Source organism: Ursus americanus, chromosome 8, assembly GCF_024610735.1.
Source record: "Ursus americanus isolate L20-20 chromosome 8, mUrsAme1.1.p, whole genome shotgun sequence".
Lineage (NCBI taxonomy): Eukaryota > Metazoa > Chordata > Mammalia > Carnivora > Ursidae > Ursus > Ursus americanus.
Window position 1 is genome coordinate 79,795,497 of NC_142134.1, and position 23,346 is coordinate 79,818,842.

At 60.3% G+C, this 23,346-nt stretch overlaps 2 protein-coding genes across 5 annotated transcripts in view; one reads left to right on the plus strand and one right to left on the minus strand.

Annotated features, from left to right (window-relative positions):
- Positions 1-23,346, plus strand: part of SORCS2 (sortilin related VPS10 domain containing receptor 2) — a 451,416-nt gene that overhangs the window by 198,704 nt on the left and 229,366 nt on the right. The window lies entirely within an intron of this gene.
- Positions 9,252-10,496, minus strand: PSAPL1 (prosaposin like 1). Its single transcript, XM_045789527.2, is given in 7 exon segments — positions 9,252-9,481; positions 9,484-9,584; positions 9,586-9,808; positions 9,923-10,228; positions 10,231-10,380; positions 10,383-10,436; positions 10,439-10,496. Coding segments are annotated over 7 exon segments (1,122 nt in total).

Sequence of the window (23,346 nt, forward strand, 5' to 3'; positions counted from 1 at the left end):
CGGTCGGGGGGCAGGTCTCTTTCCTGCTGGGGACCAGACTGGGACCAGAGCCCACCCTCGCCCAGCGCCTGGTGTGTCTCCAGGCAGAGTCCGTGCTCGGGAGACTCAAGCCGCCTTCTCAGGGGTGTGAGCTTTAGAAGCAGTGGGGTGCTGGCAAATGTTTCACAACGAGCACCCCAGGAAAGAACCCTAGCGTGTCGTGCTGATCAGCGTCCACGGGGCAGACTCCCCCCCACGGCCGTGCTCCAGCTGTAATGCGGTTTGGAGATGTACGTCACTGGCTCTAGCTAGCGGGGTGAGCTGATGTGAGTTGGTGTGGGCTAGAGGGAGCCGGTGTGAGCTGGTGTGAGCTGATGTGAGCCGGTGTGAGCCAGAGTGAGCCAGGGGGTGCTGGTGTAAGCAGGTGTGAGCCAGAGTGAGCTGGCATGAGCTGGTGTCAGCACGCCATTGTTCAGGAAGATTCCCGGGTCCTCCAGCCTTCCGGGTTGGGCAGGTCTATGAGTAGCTGGCTGGAAGGACGCTGCTGGCCCCGCAGAACAGCTGGGATGGTGCCGGCTTCTCCCCGGAAACTTGGCCGCCGGTAACCCTGGCACCTCGCGCTTTTCCTGGCCGCGTGTCAGGAGGAGGTGACGGGGCCTGAGATGTCGGACAGTTCTGTGTTCCTCTTCCAAGCAGCGGGATAGTAATCTCAGCTCGCAGCACAGCCTCAGAAGCCGAAGCGCCAGGGCGGAAAGGCAGGAGGGCCTGGGAGGTCCCGGCCTGAGCACCGTGTGCCCCCGAGGTGTCTGTGCTTTGCCTCTTGGCTTCACTGTCTTTGCCCAGTGTGGACGCTGAGCCCTGCCTGCTGGCTGTGAAATCCGGGTCTGCACGGCCCTCTGAGTCAGCGGGGGAAGCGGAGTCTTAGACAGATCCGGCGGCTTGCCCAGAGCGGCCCATCATGTTGGTGGCACCCCCTCGTGATGGCAGGAGTGGGGTCCCGGTGGGGCTGGCTTTTCCCAGGAGGGTCTCAGCAGGAGCAGGATGAGGGACTGACGAGGGACCGTTGCTTCATGGTCACTATAGGGTGCGGGGCGCCGGGAGGGCCGTCGTGTCTGCAAGTCCCGTTAAGTCTGCTTAGCACGCTGTCACACGGATGGGCATCCACTCGGCCCCAGAAGGTCACCTGGTCAGGCCAGGGTGTGTGGGAGCCAGCATTGAAGTCGGGGTGGGGGGACGTCAAATCCCGCGGCCCGCACTCCCCGAGGCTGCCATGCTAACCCCCTCCTGATGGGGCCGGCCCTCTGTCCTGGGAGAGCTGCCAGGGGTGAGGTTCCCCTCACCGGGTGTGGCTGGGAGCCTGGGGGCCACGTGGGCAGGTGAAGTGTCCATCCCCCCCCCCCCCCCGGCACGGGCCTGGATTCTGGAGGCTTGCAAGTGACCCTCGGGTGCTCTCTGCATTCCTGCACGTTCCCGGCTGTCGGATTCTTCCACACTGAGGGCGAGTGTAGCCGGCGCAGCGACATGAGAGGCTTGTGTTTTCAGTTTAGCGGGATGCCCCCAAGCCCTTTCCCTTGCTGTCTGCGGAGTCCCGCAGGACAGGCCCGACTGGCCATCTCCTGCGCCAAAGCGCGCAGGAAGCTCCCCGTCCGAGGCGCTGGTGACGTTTAAGCAGGAGAGCCTGTCCCAGGCACCGTCTGTTTTCTGCGGGTGGTTTAGCCCCCGAGCGCCTCCCCTGGGGGGCCCGGCCTGGAAGCTGGTGTGGGACAGGGATCGGGCCACTGCTTCGGGAACCGAATACAGAGCAGGTCCAGTGCCCCCGGGCTGGTTGAGGAGACAGGAGGCTTGCAGAGGCCACGTGCTGGTGGCCTACGGGCAGGCGACCCTTCAGCTGTGCTTCATTTCCCAGAAGAAGACCTGAAGAGAGTGTTATTGAGCTGTGAGCACTGAAGGATTTTGGGACATCCCAGGAGCAGCCTAGGGTTCTGACCTCGGGAGCAAGGAGAGGGAGGGGAGGCGGGGGCCGCCGCGCTGTCTGCCAGGAGGGCCCAGGTTCGGTCATCATCGTGCCTGACCCTGAGCTCTGGGGCGTTGGTGCTGGACCCCATCGAGCCCACCCACTTCGGTTACAGGAGGGAAGCAGGTGCGCAGGGGAGGCGGCAGGGGTTGCAGAGTCGGGCCTGGGCCTCCAGGGGGAAACCCCTTGGCCTCCCCCTGCAGGACTTTTCCATCCCCCATCCTCCACCCACCCCCCCGCTGCGCTACCCATCGCAGGGTCTTCCCGGAGCAATCCCACTTCGGACTCCCGGGCGGTGGCAGCGGCGTTGGGCCGCAGACGTGCCAGGACAGCCCGGGAGCCGCGGCGGTGTGCCAGCGTCCGTGTTTATCTTGGGAAGTCCTTGCGCCCAGGCCCGCCACGCCTGACACAACTTTCCCACCGTCAGTGAGCACGGAGTTGGCTGCTGGGCCGGTGGCCCCGAGCCAGGTGGAGAAGCCAGGATGGCTGGGCCGGCCTCAACAGCCAGGGCTTTGCGTCCGGCTCTGGAACAACCTTCCCAGCCCACGCTGCTGACCCGAGGGCGGCCCTTGGGGTCAGTTATTAAGCACCATGTTTTCCAAGTGTTGTGGGTGCCAGTTTCTGGAGGGAAAACCCAGAACGGCTTCAAACAGAGAAGGGAAGATCCCTTCTCTGCATCTCTCTTCTTCCCCCTACCCCCGCCCCACGTCTCTCAGAGTCTCCCCCTCAGAGCATGGATCTGAGTAAGCAGGCAGGTGCTTACGAGTCACCTGGCCATAGGCTCTTTCAGACCCATCTGGTGAATTCAGGCCCTTAAGGGCTCCCTCTGGGCGGTGGGCCTTGGGCCAAGTTTCCAGGCTTCTCTGAGCTACAGAAAGCTGCGGACGGTCAGCTCAGGACGGGGTTGGTGTCCTCAGATGGACAGGCTAACACAGGTAATCTGCTGTTGTGTGCGCCTGGCATGGGGCAGGCTTGGACATGGTCACCTCGCTTAGTCCTCGGACAGAGTCCTTTGTTATCCACGGCATCCTCACAGGGGAACGGAAGCTCCGAGTTGTGAAGTAACTCGGTCAAGGCCACGCAGCTGCTAGTGGCACAGCCTGGCTCGGATGTGCCCGTGGGCAAAGCCTATGCTTTCTGCTCTGCTGTGTGGTTCCGGGATGCCCCATCTATTCCAGAAAGGGCCCAGGAGCAGAGCCAGGCTTGGCCCCTGTTAATAGTAGGGGCTCGGTGAATCTGGGATGTTTCAGAGCAATGGGGTGATGAGGGCCGCCTTCCTGGGGGAGGCCATGGAAGCTGGGCCATGTAGACCAGGAGGTGGCGGTGGTGGCAGGAGCTGGGCAGGGGCCGTTTCTGGGCCTGCAGTGATGGGTGCAGTGAGTGTCTGACACGGGCAGCCGCCAGGGTAGGGCATCTGGGCTAGAGCCTAGGTTTGGGGACTTCTGGGTGTTCCGAGGAGAATTCTGGCACAGTTAGAGTCTCGAGGGTAGTGTGACAATGATCTTATCGGTGTGGGGCGCACGCAGCACTGTTTTGGGGGCCTCTTGCTAAGGGAAGGGCTCATGCCCCTGCATGGCTCTGAGTGGCCACACATGGGTGGCTGCTTCTCACCCCACCCCTTGCTTTGGAGCCAGACCCTCAATGCAGTCTAAGCTGGGGCTTGGGGCTTCAGGCAAGACGCTGTCCGTCTCTGGCCGCAGAGCTCGGGCACGTCCTGGGCTGCTGGGCTGCGCATCTCCCGCATCCCGTCCTGACCAGTGTTTGGTGCCCCGGCTGGGAGTGAAGTGGAAAGAGCCGTCCTGGCCTCCTGCCCCCAGGATGCTGCTGCTCGTTCGGCCCCGGATGGGCCAGAGCGCCTGAGTGGGGACAGAAGTGGGGTGCGGTGGGTGTGCCCCTGACTCGGGAACGGGTGCGACACTGCCTTGGACAGCTGACCACCACCAAGGTGCGGCAGAGTCCAGGGCTCACAGGGAGGGCAATGGAGCCCTTGTCCGGGGTCTGCTCTCACGGCTGTCTGGGAGGCCGTGGATGCCTTGCGCAGCCAGGGCCAGGCCAGCTGTGAGCTGTGGGCCCTCGGGGGCAGCCCATCTGGCTGTGGCTTTGCCGTGGCCCTGACGGATACTCGTTTGCACAGCATCGCAGGGAAGGCAGTTGGAACTAAGCAGAGCCAATTCGCTTTGATTTATTGAGGGATGGAGCACCCATATGGTATTCCGGGGAGGTCTGGCCGCGGCTCAGGAACAGCTGACCCCACGGAGCTGTCCGGGCCTGGTGGTCCCTGCCTACGAGCCTGAGGGAGGTTTCGGCTGAAGATGATGTCACACAGAGCCAGCGTTCATGACTGCATCCCACACACACTCACGGTGCCCTGTTCGAAGCCGGCTCCGAGCTAGGAGTCAGGAACAGTGGGGATGCCTGCAGCAGAATCTCTGCCTGGAGTCGGTTTCTGATGCTCGGGGGAGAGGACCACAGATGCCAGTAAGAAGTGGCATCAGTAGTGGGCTCTGTAGTGGTAGCGGCTGAGGGAGGAGGGAGCCAGGAGCGGGGCGGGGAGGTCGGGGCAAGGCCCTCACTGGGAGGTGACACTGAATGAGTGCTGCAGGAGGGAGGGGCTGCCCCTCAGAGAGGGTGGGATGAGGACGGACTGGGAGGGCTGGAGGAGGCAGGACCAGGGAGGCGCCTGCTGAGCTGGGCGCTGCAGTGAGCCCAGGGCCTGTAGGAAGGGCTTCTACTTCCAGAAGTTGTGGGTTGCTGGGGCCCTTTGGCAGCCGAGATGGAGGGAGAAGGGAGAGTGGCAGAGCTGGCCCCGTTCACTGCACCGGGCTGGGCTGGAGCTGGGATGGGGGCAACCCTGGCCTTCGGCTTTGCACAGGAGCCTCCCTGCAGATGCGAGTGTGTGCACACACAGTGACACACTGCATGGAGGTTTGGGGGAAGCGAGGGGCATGTCCGCTGAGCGAGCAGCTCCCCGATGCCTCCACTCGCCCGCGGAGGCCCGGCAGGGGAGGGTGGCCCTGCTCTCCCAGGGGCTCGGCTCCAGGAGCCAGCTAGCAGATCAGCCCCAGCTTGCCAATCTGGAAGGAATTTGGGGAGGTGACTTGGGGAGGGAAGCACTAAACAGCAGAGCAGTTAAAGCTAGTTCATCAGCCGTGTAGGCCCCAGAAATCACCGTGTGTCTCACGAGGAGGATATGCAAAAACCAAACCAAACCTTGAAAACGTGTTCGAGGAGGCAGGCTGGAGACGCAGAAGGAAAGATGTCGGATGGGGGAGGGTTTTGGAAGGCCCCTCACTGACGGTGTGCGTACTGAGCTGTGCCCTCCACACAGGTCATGAATCCTGCTGCGGACGCAGTGAGGTAGGGATCATCCCATTTCAGTGGGGAGGTTGGGGCAGAGACACGGAGCAGGGGACTCAGAACTTGAACTCTGACCTCGGCTGCGGCGGGTGGGAGGGTCAGGAGCGCAGACCCTGGAACCCGCTCTTGCCTGGACTGGACTCCTGGCTCCATTGCCGGCTGGCTGTGTAACCATGGGCCAGTTACTGAACCTCTCTGGTCTCTGAAATGGAATGAGAATGGTGCCTGTCTGTTGGTGGTCATGGAGTGTAGGGAGTGATGCCAAGCAGAGCTCTTGGGGCAGGTGGGAAGCCCTTGCGGGGGTGACCGGTGGCCACTGTCCTAGTTCCCAGGGCATGCTGTATACTCAGGTGTGCTTGGGAAGCTTTCCTAGGCTTCCTTCCCAGCACAGGGGAGATTATTTCATGCCTGGAGGTCAAAGCGAAAGTTAAGGAAGAAGGAAAGGTGGTGCCACGTGGGGCTCTCCCACGCGTGCCTTGCCTGGGCTCAGGCGCCCGCTTCCTGCTACGGGCAGGTGGCTGTCCGCCACGACTACTCTTCTGCATTTTCTAGTCCCAGATTTGTGTACGTGAAGTCTTTCCAAAAGAGGGGCCCCCACTGGGTATATCAACATCTGGTGCAAAGTTTCTACCAATAAATCACTTTTCTCAAACGAGAAACAACCAAACATACTTCTTCCTCCAAGCCCTTTCTCAGCCTGATGGGGATGGGGAAGCCTGAGGGTCACCCTCTGCGGGTTTTCCTCTAACTTCGGATGATGCGGGAGGATGGCCAGCACCCGCCTGGCGGAGTCCCCGAGGAAGGGTCTGGTGCATCCCGGAAGGACGCCGCCTCGGGGCGGGGCAGGTGCTCATGTGGGCGTGCCGCGGTGGTTCGGTTTGGTCTTCGGTTCCTCTGATTTTTTTGTTAATGACATTTCTTATAGACATACCTCGTTTTATTGCCGTGCCCAGACGCAGCGTGTCTCATGGATTGCTGGGCTGCGGCAACCGTGCTCAGAGCAGGGCTGTCCGCGCCACTCCCGGCCGCATTGGCTTCCTTTGTGTCTCCGGCCCCGTCTTGGGAATTCTTGCGCTATTTCAAACTTTTCCACTCTCCTTCTATGAGGTATGGTCATCTGTGATCAGTGATTCCCACCCGCTGAACGTTCTGATGATGGTTGGCATTTTTTAGTAATGAAGTGTTTTTTGGTTAGGGGGTGCACATTGTCCTTTTTGACACATGCACACATGGTCGACCACGGTGTAGCGTGCACGGAACTTTTCTTTGCACTGGGAAACCAAAATGCTTGTTTGACTTGCTTTGCTGCGATGTTCGCTTCATCGCGGAGGCCTGGAATGGGGCACACGGTATCTCCAGGTAGGGGTGTATAGGACAGTGGAGGCAGCGAGTGGAGCCCCCGTGCCTGCAGGAGGCCTGGAGCTTGGAACCAGGCCTCCATCCAGCTGGAGCTGAAGCTGGAAGCTGCAGGGTCATCACCATCTGGGCTCCGGGGCACGTGGGTCACGGACGACCATCCGTGTGGAGGGCACCGGCTGGGCCCACGCACAGTCCCAGCCATACAGTGGGTCCGTGGGAGCAGATGGTCCCCAGGCCCAGGAGTGGGGGCGAGCAGAGGGAAGGGGCATTGAGAGAGCCCACCCTGCCTGCCTGCTGTGGGTAGCTGTGCACTGGGGGAAGGTGGGCGAGCTCGGGGCTGGAGGATCTGGGAAGCATCTCAGCTGTGCATGGCTGGGTCACCGTGTGGCACTGAGCCCCTCCTGGGCTCTGGAAGGCCGGCTGTGTGCGACCAGTGATGTCTCAGGTAGCTGTCAGCAGGTGTACCCTTAGACGGGCCAGAGGAAGGGCCGAGGCTCTATCCTGTCCCGGAGGGGTGAGCCTTCGTCCGTGGTGGGGACACCAACAGGCCGACATTCTGTAGGGCCATTCCTGGAGACGGTAGTCATGCCCAGTCCAGTCATTTGCAAGTCCACCCAGCCCGAGGGGTCTGTTTCCAAATCCAGTGTGGATTGCCTTCCCGTGGCCATATCCGGCCCTCAGATGGGCGGTCCCTTTGCTGTGCGCACCTTAGACAGGGCTGACCTGGGGGCCCAGGCCTGCCAGCCAACAAGTGCCTGTGTTGAGGGGTATGGAGACTCAGGCTAAGCATGCCTGTCTCCCTGGGGCAATGGCTACGGCCCCAGATGTCTACTTAAGGGCTCAGGTATGGTATCTTGGAGAAGAGAACCCACTCAGATCTGGGCCCTTCTCTTGTTCCAGGGGGAGTCGTCTGAAGGCAGCTGCTGGGCTTTACCTGGCCAGGCCTTCCATGACACACGCCGCCTGTATGTGTGTCCCACAAGTGTTCGAACACCTACTGTATGCCAGCCCTGTGCCGGGCGCCAGACATAGCAGGGATCATGTCACGTCTGTCCCCCAGGGGCTTGGGGTACCAGGGAGACCACAGTGACAATGCAGCATGAGAGGAAAACACAGCGGATGCCCAGACTGCACTGAGGGCATCAGGGACGGCTTCCCGTGGGAGGGGACACCTGGGGGAGGCCAGAAGGAGGGCAGGTGTGGTGGCAGCTCCCGGACCGGAACTTCCATGAGAATAAAAACAGCACAGAGCGTTTGGGGAATGCTTCTGCACAGCTAGAGTCCTCTGGGAGCCCTGAGCGGGGCGTTGCTGGTCCCAGCAGACCGATTGTGCTCTGCGGGGGAAGAAGCTCGCGGGCGTCTCCTTGAATGGTCTTCACATCCCTGTGAGACAGGTGTGGTCACCCTTACTGTACGGATTAAGAAACCGAGGCTCTGGCAGATGAAGGGCCTTGTTTGCCACTGCGGGCAGCTGTTGGCTGGTGCTGCTGCATGGCCCCCAGAGGTTGCGCCAGACTCTGCACTGTCCCTGTGGGCTCTTACCCAGCAACCCCCCTGGCTCTCCTCATACGGGTTTGTGTCTGGCTGTTTTTAGGGAGGCTGCGAGTCTGGGGCGCAGGGAGAAGATCCCCGGGGCCGGCAGAGGCCTGGGAAGGACTGCTCTGAAGCCAGCCACCTCTTGGAGATGTGGTCAAAGCCCCAGGCTCCTCCCCAGAAAGGTTACAGACACTCACACCTCACGTGCCTCTTCGGGGCCACCTCCGGGGACCCCAGGTCGAGAAGCTCTGGCCTGAGCAAGTGATGGAGACTCTGGTTGGGACCAGGCCCCTGCGCCCAAGCTGTGTGATAAGAGGGATGGGCCTGTGCCCGTGATGCCTTTTGCCCTCGCCACTGCTCACTTCAGCCAGAACCCCCACCCCCCAGCTCACAGCTGGGGTGTTCATCCGCGAGGTGGAGGGGGCACTAACTGCCCTCCGCAGGCGCCAGCGTCCAGGGGTCCAGAGCCTCAGGCTAAGCATGCCTGTGTTCCAGCAGCAGTGTCGTGACCGTGGAGGCGACAGGCCGGAGCTGGAGCAGGGCATGCTCGTCACCTGTTGGAGATGCGTGTGAGGGCGGAGCCGCACGGCGGGGCTGTTGGGACAGAGCTCTGCAGGATCTGGATCTCAGTTCTGCGCCCTCCCAGCCAGAGCCTCAGTGTCCTGTCTGGGAAATGGGGATGGGGGAGCACCCACCTCGTAGGGACCCTGGGGCTTCAAGGAGTCAGGGCCTCCCAGGCGGGCGCTCGCAGGCCCTGGATCGCTGGAGGTCACGGTCCCGGGTGCCGTCCGGTGTGGGAGGCTGCGGCTGTGGCAGAGCCCCAGGGCCACACGCCGGGGCGGACTCCTGGCTCTTCCCCAGAAGCTTGGGCCCATGGCACAACGGCCAGTGCCCAGCAGCTCGGCGTGGCGGGCACGGATCATGCTGCACGGGGCCCCGGGCTCCATCGTGCCCACAAGGGTGTTGACGAGCTTGGGCTCGAGCTCGGTCACGAGGTACTGGAGGGTCATGGGCAGGAGAGAGCAGGTGGTGTTGAAGATGGCGGGATGCTGTCCGCCGTGCCGTGGGTCCCCAGGTTGTCGGTGACGTGGCTGACCAGACGCTTGCACACCTGGCAGGACACACCGCCTTCTGCCTCCAAGGACAGCGTGGCTGCAAGGGCCTCACCAGCTTCCTGGGTCCCCCTGGGGTCGCCGCACACCTCAAGGGTCTTACACTTCCTTTCTGGGGTGACTGCATGAGGTGCTCCAAGGACATGCTGTAGGTGTCTGCCAAGGGGAAGCCCTTCTGGGTGATGGAGGCGGACAGGACTGAACACACATGCTCCAGTGTTGTCCTTGAGGACCTCTGGGCTCCTGGATTCCAGCGGCTCGTCCAGCTCCTGGATCACCTGCAGACACACTGCGCGGGTCATGGCCTGACTCTTCATCCTTGGTGACACCGGTTTCGGGCGCTGGACCCTGTCCACACCAGCGGCGGGAGCGGGGCGAGTGGATCTCTTCAGCTCCTCCAGAAGCCCGCCCTCCCACAGATCTCCAGGGGTGCGGCCAGCATCAGTATTTGCTCAGCAGGGGAGAGAAAGTGGAGGATTTGCCAAGGTGACCCCCGGAGCCCCCCAGGGACTCACAGTGCTCCTTCGTGGTCACATCTGCCAAGTTAGGTTGGACCCAACCAGACCGACACAGTCCGGCGTATGGGGCCCCCAGGGATTGGCAGGGGCCAGGAGCGGAGGGACTCGGCGACCTCGAAGGAGGGCACCCCTTTGGAGGTGTCGTCCCTGGAGGGTGGCGCCTGGGCGGCCGGTGCGGCAGCGGGGCCGGCAGTGGGTGAGTGTGGCACACAGGGGTGCGGGGCCCTGCCCAGCCTGCGGGACGGTGCCTGGCGTGCAGCCCAGCGAGCTCAGGATGGCCGAGCCCTGGGTGCCCACTATCCTTTCGCATTCGGCTGCAGACTTCTGGCTGGGAAGCCACTCACGGGATGTCTCACCAGAGCCAGAACCTCCGTCTCTGTGGCATTGGTGTTCAGCCCGTTGCTGGCCTCTGCTATCAGCTCCAGGCATGGGTGGCAGGTCAGGGACTTGGTGGTGGGCTGACTCCAGATGGTCTGCAGGCAGTGCTCCACGGCCCCGCACCTCATGCTGTCTGCAGGTCCCCACACCACACGGCAGAGCCCTCCGCATGCTGCTGGGGGCAGTGATGGGGCTTGCCAGGGCTCCGAGGAGGCTGGGCAGGAGAAGCAGGGCACAGAGCATGCTGGATGGGGAGTCTGCAGCCTCCACGGCCCCCGTCAGCCCAGCTGTGGCTTATAAACCCTGCGCTCCCCCTGGGCGCCCCTGCCCGGTGGCCTTAGCCACCTGCCACAGCCTGACCCCTGACTATCCTCCCCCTCCCCCCCGCTACCCGGCACGTGCAAGTGTCTTCTACTTTGCCTCTGGGCTTCCGTGCCCTTTGCCTGGGACCCCTTTACCTTCTTCCCTCCCCGGGGTTGAACTCTGACTTGTCTTTCAAAATTCAGTTTATGTTTCAGTGGAGTGTGTCTCTTAAGATCCCCTTCCAGGGAAGCCCTCCTGGCCCCTCCTCGTCATTCCCTGTGCCCTTCTGACCTGTGTGCCTGGCTGGGCCCCTCCTGCCAGGTGAGCCCCACCCCCAGGGGAAGCTCTGCCCCTCTCTGAGAGGTACATAAAAGGCAATTCTACCCCCCCCCCTTTTTTTGCCAGAAGATTAAGTGAGCCTAAAGGCTGGCCAACTACCAAAGCTGCTATTCCCTACCTTTGGCCCTAAAATGGTGTGCCTGGCCCAGTTCTTTCCTGGGCTCTCAGCAGTTATGCCACTGGGGGGAGGTGATCTAGGGAAACTTCTCGAACTCTGAAATTGAGATCGCCCGTCCGCCTCTCAGGCCCAGTCGGCTACCTCCTTCTGGAAGCCCGGCCAAGCGCGGACTGACCTACAGACACAGAGATGTCAGTTGCAAGTGCACACACATTGACCTTAGTTTTTTCTTCCTTGGTTTTGGAAAGTGTTCTGAAGCAAGAGAGTGAGCGCTGGGAGAGTCATGTTCAACTAAGTAGAGAAATCCAGAGCCAGCCTGCCTGTGCCCTGATGTCCACTCGTTGGACCACTGGGCCCTCTCTGGAGTGGCTGCACTGGGGGCCCGATGGTAGGGGCTCCCCAGGTGTATGTCAGCCCCTTGTGTGGCACCCTCACTCAGATTCTGGGGTTCAGAGGGCGCCGTGGGCACAGGGTTGGCCGCAGTCTCGGTGGAGGAACGCGGGCAGGGCTGTCGACAGGGGGCTCTCTCGGCTGGAGGGCGGCCGCTGGCGGCTGGACTCCATGCGCAGAGGTGGGCCTGGACACGTCGGTTGTCCTTGTCTAGAGGCGCCCGGGGCAGGCAGGTGTCTGTCCATGTCACTTCTCATGTGCCTGCCCGTCATTCGGTGATTCGCCCGATGCCGCGGAGCCCCCAGCGCCCATGCCACAGGGATCGCGAGTGCAGGGCTGGGGGAGCAGAGGGCCTTGCCCGCCGTGGGATCGGCCTGTGCCAGCTGCTCTCCGGCTCAGCCTCACAGTCCGGCCCACAGTGCCGCCTCGCCCTCCTTCCCTGCATGCTGCACTTCCCGGAGGCCTAGAACGTTCTCCTCCTCTTTGCATGCACAGTGCCCTGCTGATGGAATACTGAATTAGTTTTTTTACTTTTAATTTTTAAAAAGATTGTTTATTTAAGACAGAGAAAGAAAGAGAGAGAGAGAGCACAGGCAGGGGGAGCAGGAGAGGGAGAAGCAGACTCCTCACAGAGCAGGAAGCCCAATGTGGGACTCGATCCCAGGACCCCAGGATCATGACCTGAGCCAAGGGCAGACACTCAACTGACTGAGACACCCAGACGTCCCTGTTTTTGTTTTTTTCTTTTTCAAAGCATTTAGAAGCCTTTTCTTTTGGACTTCCTAATTTTTTTTGAAAATTCCATTTATTTGTCAGAGAGCACGTGAGCACAAGCTGGGGGGAGGGGCAGAGGGAGGGGGAGAGGCAGTCTTCCTGCTGAGCAGGGAGCCTGATGCGGGCGGGACTCCATCGCAGGATCCCAGGATCATGACCTGAGCCGAAGGCAGATGCTTCACTGACTGAGCCACCCGGGTGCCCCAATTTTGCTGTAATTTTAAACTTAGAGCAGGTGTGAAAATAGCGCGGGGAATGCCCGTCTGCCTTTACCCTCAGAAGCCGGTGCGCGTTGCTTCGTGGCCCTGCTCCTCTCCTCTGTCCGTCCATCTGCACGCTAGATACTCCCAGACACTTCTTTCTGGCTATATTGAGAGTCGGTTGGCAACGCGGAGTCCCTGTGCACCCGGTTTCCCGAGGACGGGGCTAGTGTGTGAGATAATCGCAGCCCGTTTATCTGCACCGCGCAGTCTTGCTACAACCCTGCTGTTCTAACCCGCAGCCCGTGTTGAGACTTTACGGCAGCCCCGGGGCTGCTGTGTGTCTAGACGCCACTTCCCAGACCCAGCTCTGGGCCAGTCCGGGACCTCCCACGGTATGTGCAGCGCTCCCAGCCGCCTTCCTCCGTCTTTGCAAACCGCCGTGTGCGGGCCGGTTATTCGGAGGATGCTGTCCCCCTAGGTCCATCTGGGTTTGCTCGTTGTGAGATGCCGTGGCGTGTTTCTGGCAGCAGTCCCGCTGGGGTGCCCGGTGTCCTCAGTGTACTGTACCAGGGCGCGTGGGCTGGGCCAGCCTGGTGTTGCTGGCCTCCAATGACTTACTGGCAGACCTCTGTAAAGTGACTGTCTTCTCCTTGTGATCAGTAAGTAATATTTAGAAAGGGACTCTGAGAATAGGTCAGTATTCCAAAGTTCTCATCAGGGGTTTACCCATTCCTCTTAAACCATCTACTGACCATTTTTTTTCTTTCTTTTTTTTTTTTTAAAGATTTTATTTATTTATTTGACAGAGGTAGAGACAGCCAGCGAGAGAGGGAACACAAGCAGGGGGAGTGGGAGAGGAAGAAGCAGGCTCATAGCAGAGGAGCCTGATGTGGGGCTCGATCCCAGAACGCCGGGATCACGCCCTGAGCCGAAGGCAGACGCTTAACCGCTATGCCACTCAGGCGCCCCTCTACTGACCATTTTCTAAGCCCTCCCTTTCTGAATTTATTAGTTGGCCATTCTTCTGTTAAAAAGAGCTTTTCCTTTCCCTCCCTCTCTTCTCTTTCTTCCTTTCTCTTCCTTTCTTTCTCTCTTTCAACAACGTGGACTCCTCAGTTTTTAGTTTATTTAATAGGCTGTAATACACTGCTACCCATTGTTTTCATGCCTGAATGACTCCAGAGTTGGCCCGCGGGAGCCCCTGTGAGGGGCCTTGTGTGTCTTTGACTTGTGCCCGTCATGCTTGGAGCCCTTCCGTACTTTCTAGCACAAGAACCGTTCCAGGCTCCTCCTCTGCTTTGCTTGAAGCAGGTCTGGAATCAGCCTGCTCGCCAAGGGAAATGGTGTTTAGAAATCAAAACGCAGACCCTAGAGGTGCCCATTGTTACTGTGACATCATTACTTCTAGGCTATCCTGGTGAACAGGGCAGTGAAACCTTAGCTCTTATTGGCGGGGATAAGGGAGGCAGGAGGGAGGAAGGATGTGTACGTAAGAGAAGTAGAAGGCAGGTGGTCACGGAGAAACACACACGTGTACACATGCAGACACGTATGTGCACGTAACCCTCATATCCATCCATCCACACGTCTTTATAAGACTGAGTCCCTACGGATGCTTCCAGCACCTTGGAGCCCAGTCAGGTGTTCTCCCTTCCCATATTTATGACTGTCCTGCTCAACAGGGAGGAGCCTGGCTTCCGTTGTCCTAAATGTATCCACTCATTTTCTCAACCCTCAAATGTGAAAAAAGTCGTTTCAGAAATGCTGACCTCTATTCCTGTGAAGAGCAAGACCCACCAGCTTGACTTCTGTACTTGTGTGTATTTCTCTGGTCCTACTGGGAGAAGAGGTACAGGATCCACACACCTTAACTGCAGTTCACTGAGTTTTGGCAGACACGCCCACTGTGCACACCGCGTCCCAGCATGAGGCAGAACGTTCCCGAACCTCTTCCTAGGTGCTCTTCAACCAGAGCAAGCGCTTTTCTGATTGTCCTCACCGCTGACTCGGCTCACCTGTCTTGGATCTGATATCGGGGGGACGCAGCGGGGTGCTGTCCCGTGTGTCTGCTGCTTTCATGCACCCATGTGAGATCCGTCTGCGCCGTCCCTGCAGCCGTCCCGTGTCTTCACTGCTGGGCCACGTGCCATCGTGTGACTGTACCACCATCTATTTTCCCCCGTGGGTTGGCATCGGATAGTTATCACGAATGCTCTGTACCTTCTGGGTGACATCGTATGGTGGACGGAATGCGTGTTTTGGTTGGGTGGGTAACTGGGGGGGATGGTTGGGGCATGGAGCTTCTGTGTGCTGAGCAGATGTCCCCAAAGACTTCTTGAAGTGGTGACACCGGGTGCGGTCACCCCACCAGCATTGTTCCACGCTGCTGTGGTTTCAGCCCCAAGAAGATGCAGGGAAGGTATGGTGACCATGCTCAGGATCCTGCTGGTGCCTGAGCAAATGGTGGCGCTCACTGCACTGTTTGTAGATTCCATTTGCTTAAGAAAGTTCTCTGGAAGGTGTTTGCTGTTTCTTCCCAAGCAAAGATAAGCCTGGTCACAACAAGATGAAGGGGTGCGTGTGTGTGAGGGTGTGGAGTGTGGGTGGTACCCTTATCTGGAGCCTGGTGTCGGGGGAGCAAAACAGCTGGGGAGCAAAACAGCTGGGGCGGAGGAAGTCCAAGAGCGAGTCGGGAGGGTTTTGATGCCAAGCGGAAAACACCACCGACTTCTCAGCACTTTGCTGGTGCTCTCCCACCACTCGCTACTGCTCACCCTGCTTCTAGGGAGCTGCCCCTATGGACACAGGTCTCTCTGCCCGCACGGAGTGTCCGCCTCCAGCGCCAGCCCAGTGGGGCTTCCCCACCTGTCTTCCAGAATGTCCCATCACAGAAACACTGGCATTTCTGTTCTTCCACTGACCCTTCCACTGTGGTCACGCCTGACATTCCCTCACCCCTGCTCCTGGGACTGCCTCTCTCTTCCCCTCTGCCCTTTTTCTGGGGGATGCTCCTGTCCCCTGCCCAGGACCCACCTGCACCGCCTGGCTATGTTGGGACCCAAGGGTGGATTCACACAATTGCTCATTTCCACACTGAGTGTTGTGTGGAGACGGGGGCTGCTTCCCCAACCGGAGTGGGACTCGGCCCATGGGAGGTGCCCTGGTATTGATGCTGACAGTGCCAGGCGTCCTGTGTGGGGACCCCCGGGACGTCACACATGCAGACTGTGGGCCAGCCCGGGACGCGGAGATCAGGGCCTGTGCCCTTCCTAGAGAAGCCACCAGGCCAGGTCGAGGGCTTGGGGAAACTGAGGCGTGGCCCGGGCCGTAGCAACTAATTGTAGTCTGAGGTTTCTCTAAGCTTCAGCTGGGCTGTTTCTGTGGCTGGCCCCTCCTCCCTGCCGAGCTGGGGGCTGCTGGGGCAGGCCCTGCAGCATGAAGCAGCTGGGTGAAGCCGTCTTACCTTTACTGACACTCTCAGTGGGAAAAGAGAGTTCTAGAAGGACCCCCCCCCCACAAGGGGCTTGGGTTCATCTGAAACAACTGTTAAGCATCATGCCCATAGGTTTCTTCAGGGAGGTCACCAGGATACACAAGTGGCCCCGTGTCGGAGCTGGGTGGTCTAACTTCTGTGCCCGTTCTTTGCCTCATCTGAAGGGGGATCCTGCTGGTGCCTACTGAGCACTTGCATAAGTCCCCGGCACATGGTGAGCCCTCGACATCGTCCCCATTTTACAGATGGGGACACTGAGGCTTAGGGAAGTTTCGATCAGGATTTAGTCCCAGCTCAGCTGACCTTGGACCCTGGCCCCCTACCCACAGCCTGGTCCCCTGCATCACATGGCTGCCTTTCATTCCTGGCGGGCTGGTGTTTTAGACCTCATCTTCCGCATGCTGACTGTCCCACTTACCCCTGTGAAGTGCTGTGTAGACCGTTGAGTGTTAGACGAAGGAGGCAGGGGTTGCTATTATTCACAGACCTGGGGGACCCCATCCCAGTGCTAGATTCTGTCACCTTGGAGTGAGAGCGTGCCTTGGTTCCAGTGAGACCTTTGTGTCGTGAGCGGTCATGGAAACTGGGGAACCAGAAGGAGAGGGGAGACTCAGTGCCGCCGTCCAGAGAGGGCCGTCTTGCCGCCTTGGAGCGCGTCCTTCCCACCTTTGCAGACCGTTTCCTTCGGCGGCTCCTGGGTCCCGTTCCCATCTGTGCGATTTCACCTGCTCGTCGGGTGCCGGCAGCGAACTGACTGTTTGCCCTAGTTGCTGGTGGCCTGTCCCAGAGGCCAGGGCCTGAGCCCCTCAATGGGTTGTGTTGCTCAGTCTGGGGGTGCTGGGCCTGTGCCCAGGCTGCCCGTGGGGCGTGGTGTGGCACCTGGCCGGCCCACCCCTCTCCGAGAAGGGCGGTGCGACGGGTGGCCGGGCAGGCTGGACAGCTGCGGCACCTGGGGGTTCATCCACCCCAGGGACGGCCAGACAGGCCCCGGGTCTGACAGCATCTTGATTTTTCCTGTCCCCAGCCACAGGCTTGTCCTCGTGACGGAGGCCATTCCCCCCACCCGTGTTTCAGCTCCGCCTCTCACTGCCACAGCTCATGCCAACAACTGCCAAGGTGCCGCCCTGCCCATGGGTGTGCAGAGGGTCTACCCGTGCCGGACACTGTGCCAGGCCGTCCAGGTGCGCCCATGTGCACTCCTCGCCACAGCCTGGAGGGGGCACTGTGCTCTCCTGTTTCTAGCGGAGCACCTGCTGCCCATCACAGAGCTAGTGACACCCGGGGCCGGGGTTTAAACCAGGCAGCTGCCCTCTGAGTCCCCATGCCCTGCGGCATTGGCTGTCCGGGGATGCTTTGTCCTCATGTCTGTCCACACCTGGGTTGTCTGGATCCTGTGGCAGCTTGGGGGGCGGGCAGGGAATATGGTATCCTGGTTCTGCCGATGAGGAAATCCAGCTGAATGCTCTCAGGCCTGGGCCCCACCTTTTCCATCCAGATCATGTTTTCCTCCTCCCTCCCTCCTTCCCTCCCTCCCTCCCGAAGGACTTGGAACAGCACTGGGGCCTCTTACGAGGCAGAATCATGATGTCCATTCCCAGTCAATCTACAGATGGGGAAACTGAGGCTCAGAGAGTTCAGACCACTGTCCCCACGGGAAGCCAGTGCACACGCAGCATCACCTTAGAGCCTGTACTTCCGTTTGCTGGCTGATCCCATCCTGGAAAATGTCCTATTTTCTGTGGAGATAGATATAAATCAGTACACATATCGGGAATGCGGACTTGAAAACATGGCAATCAGAGCGAGCATCTGGGGTCCTCCAGGCTCCCCAGCGGGGGTGGTGGCGGGCTCAGGACAGGAACCCTGGCTCCTGCCACCCGCCCCCCGGCTCCGGCTGCTGCCCAGCAAAGATGAATCCTAATGGCTAAAAGGTTGCAATTGCGAAACTATTTAAATGGGGGAAACAACGTAACTGATCCCTAGCCGCCCATGGATATTAGACAGATGTGGACATTTGGCATATGTGTGTGAGATTTTTGGAAGAAGTGAAACATTATAGATACAGCAGAGAAGCTTCCTCTCTCGCTCCCCACGCTCCCCTGACGTGACCTCCGCACGCACACGGACGTATCCCGTTCTCCCGCGTGTTTGCACGATGTCGGCCCATCTGTCTGTGTCCGTAAACGGTGCGTGCCGTTGTGTCGTGTGCTTTACACCTACATGGCTGGTTCCATGATGGACGTCTCTGCCTGCGGCTTGCTCTCCCCCCTCAACGTTGTGTTTATAAAACGGATCCGTAATGACGGGGGGATTCCACTGTAAGAATAACCCACGTTCATCCATTTTCCTTCGGAGGGGCACTTTGTGTTTTGTTCCCCCACCTTTTTGCCGGTCTAGCCAGTCCCACGGCCAGCATCCTGGTGAAGTCTCCCATGGCATGTGCTCGAGTGAGTGGGTGTGTTTCTGGGGAGACCCAGCTGGGATCTTGGCGCGGCTCCTGTGTCACCAGGTGTGGCCAGGGTGTGCTCTGGTGCCCCGTGCCAGCTGGGCAGAGCAGAAGAGTGGCTCTCACGTGTCTGCGTTCAGAGGGAGGCTTTTGCCTGCCTGTCTTCCTCCCTTCCCTCCCTTCCCGCCTGCCCTCCTCCCCTCCCCCTCCCAGGCACCTTTGCAATAGCACGGGCTGTGGCTACTGTGACCTGGAGTTTTGCTCCACAGGTGATGCGTGTGACACCACGTTCTGTAAGCGTTGGATGTTGTCATTTGTTCATTGAATCGTGCCGTCGATCTGTAGACAAAGCCTCTAGCGGTCATGTGGGCAGGCTCTGTGCTAGGCCCGCTGGAGCCTCCCCCACCCTCCTCCTCCATGCCCCCTTCCCCAGCTGCCCTGGCCGTCAGACTTCTCAGAGGTGGCTTCTGTATTGTCTCACGCAGTCTTTGGCCTGGAAAATCCCTCCAGGTTTCCTGGAATCCAGCAGCCTCCTCCCCATGGTCCTTCACCAGCCAGACATTCCATCACACCCAGGGCCCCCATGGGAGCCACCCCCTCGCCCCCAGAGGTGAGCTGGTTGGAAAGGAACCTGGGGCCAGGCAAGAGGGAGGGGTGGGAGCTGGGGAAACAACCAGAAATTCTTGATCCTTGAAACTAAATACCGTTCACTCTCCCTCTTACCCCTTAAATAACCCAAAGAATGGGGCCCATGGGACACAGGGACATGGCATCTTCTGTTCATGGTAAGGGTCTCAAGTGACGGAGGGCCCTGAGGTGCATGTGGGCAGAGCCTGGGTGCGGTCAGACCAGCTGTGACTTCAGGCCTGTCTGCCCCTCTCTGCGCCTCAGTTTCCTTGTGTGCGTCTGGTTGGAGTTGAGGGAGGGTCTTCTCTGACTCATGAGGGAAGTCTGCCTGGAGATACCGAGACCCCAGGGACACTGTAGGGGGTGTCACCCTCCGCCCACAGGGAGGGACTGGGGAAAGCAGAGGAACCACGTCTGCCACCGCTGGACTGGTGGGCCCTGCCTCAGGCACCCCCCCCTCGCTGGCCCTTCTGGGGACCCCGCGGCTCCAGTAGCGGTCGGCCTTCATGAACGAGCCTTCGGGTGAGACTGCTGCCTCTTCACGCTGCCTCAGGAGCGGGCTGGTCCACTGGGCCTGCCCATCGACGCCTCCCGCACCAGGTCAGAGCCCCCAGCCCCACAACCACCAGCTCCGTGGCCTGAAGGCATTCCCCCCCCCCCCCCCCCCGCTCTGTTGTGCTCAGCACAGCTCCAGGTTCGCTTAGTGATCCAACGAGATGGGCTGCTTCTCCCGCAGTTGATGTGCCCCGGGCACTCAGGGCTCTCCTGACTAGTGCTCAGCATGGGGGGGGGGGAGGGCCCGGCACGTGGGAGGTGTTCATCCTCCAGAGCGCCCCCCCATCCCCACGGCGCCTGCTTCCCAGCCCAGCAGTGGGTGGCTGGGAGAAGATCGTTGGGCAGCAAGTTCTCAGGCATGTGCGCGGGCGGCACCACCGACCTCACAGCCCTCACGCCCCAGGGGTGCTGGTAGTCCCGTGTTACAGACGAGCCGACCCCACCCGGCCTTCAGTCGGCCTCCTGACTTGGGGTTACTGCCTGTCGGTAAACAGCAGGCGCGGGTCACCCTCCCTCCTCCCGCCCTCTGTTCGGAGCGGCCCGATGGGCTTGAATCAAGGGCCTCTGTCACTCTGGGCCTCACTTCGCTCACCTGTAAATGGGGCCTGTAGTGCACAGGCGATCCGAGCCCTTGGAGCTGCTCTGCTGGGGCCGGAGTCCGGTCCGCCACCCCGCTGGCTTGGATTTTGTGTTTGGCTAGACCAGTTCCTCTTGTGGCTGCAGTTGTCAGAGTCCTAGGAATCGGGACCTGGGGTGGGGGGGGTTCCCAGGAGCACAGACTCCAGAGGGACAGAACCGGGAAATGCCGCATGTCCTGGTCGGCACTGGGGCACACAGCATTTAAAAGGACCTCCCCTCAGAAAGCTGCCCAGTGCTGTCCAGCTGGGAGGGCCTTGCCCTCATCTCAGGGTGCCACCTTGGACACCTAGGTGGCCTCACCCACAGACAGGCCATCGGTCTGGGTTCCTCTCTGCCCAGGTCCCTGCTTCCCTCAGATCTGCATGTGCTGCCGTCCCCTTGTGCTCTCCCCAAGGAGCCAGTAGCATGGCAGCAGGGATCGAAGGGCGGGGAAGTTCACCGGAGGCGGACCCGTTCTTCCCCATAGGGCCAAGAACATTCCAAGCCTGGAGGTGGGGGTTGAGGCAGGATATCGGGGAGGGAAGAGTCCCAGGTCCCAGAGATACCCAAGTGGGGCAGTGCAGATGGTGGGGGGCCCCTGGGGGTCTGACCTTCCTTAGGAGAGAAAGGCTCATCTAGGCAGCAGTGAGAAGGCCCTGCCACCAAATGCTGTGTGACCTCCTGCAGGTGACTTGGCCTCTCTGAGCCTCCCATTCCTCAACCTAGAGGAGCTGGTGGAAGGAGCTCCTTGCAAGGTCCCATCAGCTCTGACAGCCTGCTCTACTCTCCAGAGCCCCCTCTCCTCCTCCTCCCTATGCATTGATCGTGAGGCCAGGGTGGAGCCCAGGAGCCTCTGGGTAGCCCCTTGCCCTCCCCTCCCCTCCCCTCCAATCCATCTGTCATGAAGCCTGTCATTCCTGCTCAACTCCAACCCCTTGTACCCACCTCTTCCTCCTGCCTGGGACATGGCAGCACCTTCCTTCTCGCCGACAAGAGTCAGTCTCCTGAGGTTCTTGGGTGAGCGCACACTTGGCCGAAGCATTGAAGGCCCTTCTCACTTGACGCCAAGATTTTATTTTTTGGGTTCCTTCCTGCATCTTTCCCTCAATGCATCACACACGCAGTACTGCTGAGCCTTAGCTCCTGCTGTGCCTCCATCTGGAAGGTTCTCCACTCCTCCCTCCTGTCTGTCGAGAGCTAAAATGTGTTTGCTGGCTCGGCCCAAACAGGGGCCCCCACCCCTGCAGTCTCTGACCTCATCCGCGAGCCCCTGCCGGGAGTTTGTTCAGTGTGGACTCCTGGACCGCATGTGAGGTTCTCCAGGGCGGGGGCAACGTCATGGCCATCTATTTATCCCCAGTTCCTACCATGTGATTTACCTGCTCTGTGCCTTAGTTTCCACTTCTGCAAAATGGGTTAATTACAGGACCTATCTCCTAGGATTGCCAGGAAGACGAAATGAGCTAACACAGGGCAAGCAGCCCGAGCAGCGCCTGCCGCGTAAGCGCTCAGACGCCGTGTCATCCGGCGATGTGTTAGTGTCCTGGGGCTGCCGTAACAGAGCTCGCAGGCCGCATGGCCCAGAGACGATCACCTGGCAGATCTGCAGGCTGGGAGCCCGAGACCAAGGTGTCGGCAGGGTTGGTTCCTTCAGAGGCCTCTCTCCTTGGCGTGTGGCTGGCCGTCTCTCTCTGTGTCCTCCCTGTGTCCCTCTGTGTGTATCTGTGTCCGAATCTCCTCTTACAAGGACACCAGTCATTACTGATCCAGGGCACCCAACCACCTTGTGCACTTACTCACCTCTCCAGAGACCCCGCCTCTACTTACAGGCGCATTCTGAGTGCTCAGCATACGGGTCGTGGGGGAGCCGAGTGTAGCCCGTAGCGGGTACTCACGGGTATCTGTGAGGTGAATGAACGAGTGAACGATGGAGTTAGGCAGATGGGACGCTTCCTTTCTGCTCAGGAAATCTCACATGCAAGGGGTCATGCACACGACTTGGGGGTCCTCGGAGCTGCTCCACAGAAATGTTCAGTGCCCGTAACAAGGGGCACACAAGGCTGCCCCTGTGTGGAAGCTTACAGTTTATAAATGTCTCCTGCCCACTCTCCGGTTTTGGCTCGACGGCCGTCTTTGGTGGGAACAGTACCCTTGGGAGCCCACCACTCGATTCCAGGGGCTGTTCTCAGAGCCTTCACACCACCGACCTGGTGCACGAGGACAACGGCAGTCGCTCTTGCTGCGCCCGAGTCAGGCCCACTTGTCAGTGGGCCTCCGGTCCTGTTCATTCCACACTCACGCCTTCATTCAGCAAACATCTACTGCGGGCCTACTGTGTAGCAGGCCCTGTGCTGGGCACCGGAGCCAATAGGACACACGGTTATCATCCCCATTTCGCAGAGGGGAAGCTGAGGCTCAGAGAGGCTCCCTCGTGCAGGAAGCTGGAAGGAAGGGCCTCTCTGGGCCATGCCCAGTTGTGTGAATGCCCCCTCCGAAAGCCTGCCCCTCCTCCTCCGGTCCGTCTACCTGGGGGGCTGTGCCCTCCTCGGGGCTCTGACAGCTGGGTGGGTGGTGACACCACCCTGGATCATCCTTGTCTTGGGGGCCTGCTTCCCCCTCAGCCAGTGGGTCTGATACGTCTTGGGCCGCCAGACAGGGTGAGGGATGGTCCAGGTGTCCCATGGCACCCAGTGCGCTAAGATCTGCTCCAGTGGACCCCCCTGACGCCAAACAGCAGACCCCAGGTTGTGGCCAGCAGTACCAAGGTCCCCATGCACACGTCTGAGGATCGGACGTGTGGGTGCCAGCCCCACCTTGGGCGCGCTCCCCCGGTAGACAGGCGGCCGCGGGTACAGCGTGGAGTGACCCGTAAAGGCTGTGATATCAAAGGCGTTCTTCCCTTTGGCTTTACTGATCCCCGTTGGCCCCAGGACCTGGAGCCACTTGGCGGCAGCCTGGGCAGCTCAGGCCGCCGGTGCCCTCCTGCATCCGTGGGGTCAACCGAGCTCTTGCTGGAATTAGCTGGGGAGAGCTGTGGAGTCGGGATTCGGCAAGATGAGTGTCCCGTACGTGGGGGTGTGGAGGAAAGTGTAAGACTTGGTGGGTGCTCAGGTCTGGGGAGTAACCGATGTGCCGTTCCCCAGCCGTGGCCCAGCCTTGCGTGGCCTTTCCACATCTGTGGCTGCGACCCGAGGGCTGAGGGTGTGTGTTCCGTACACAGGCTGAAT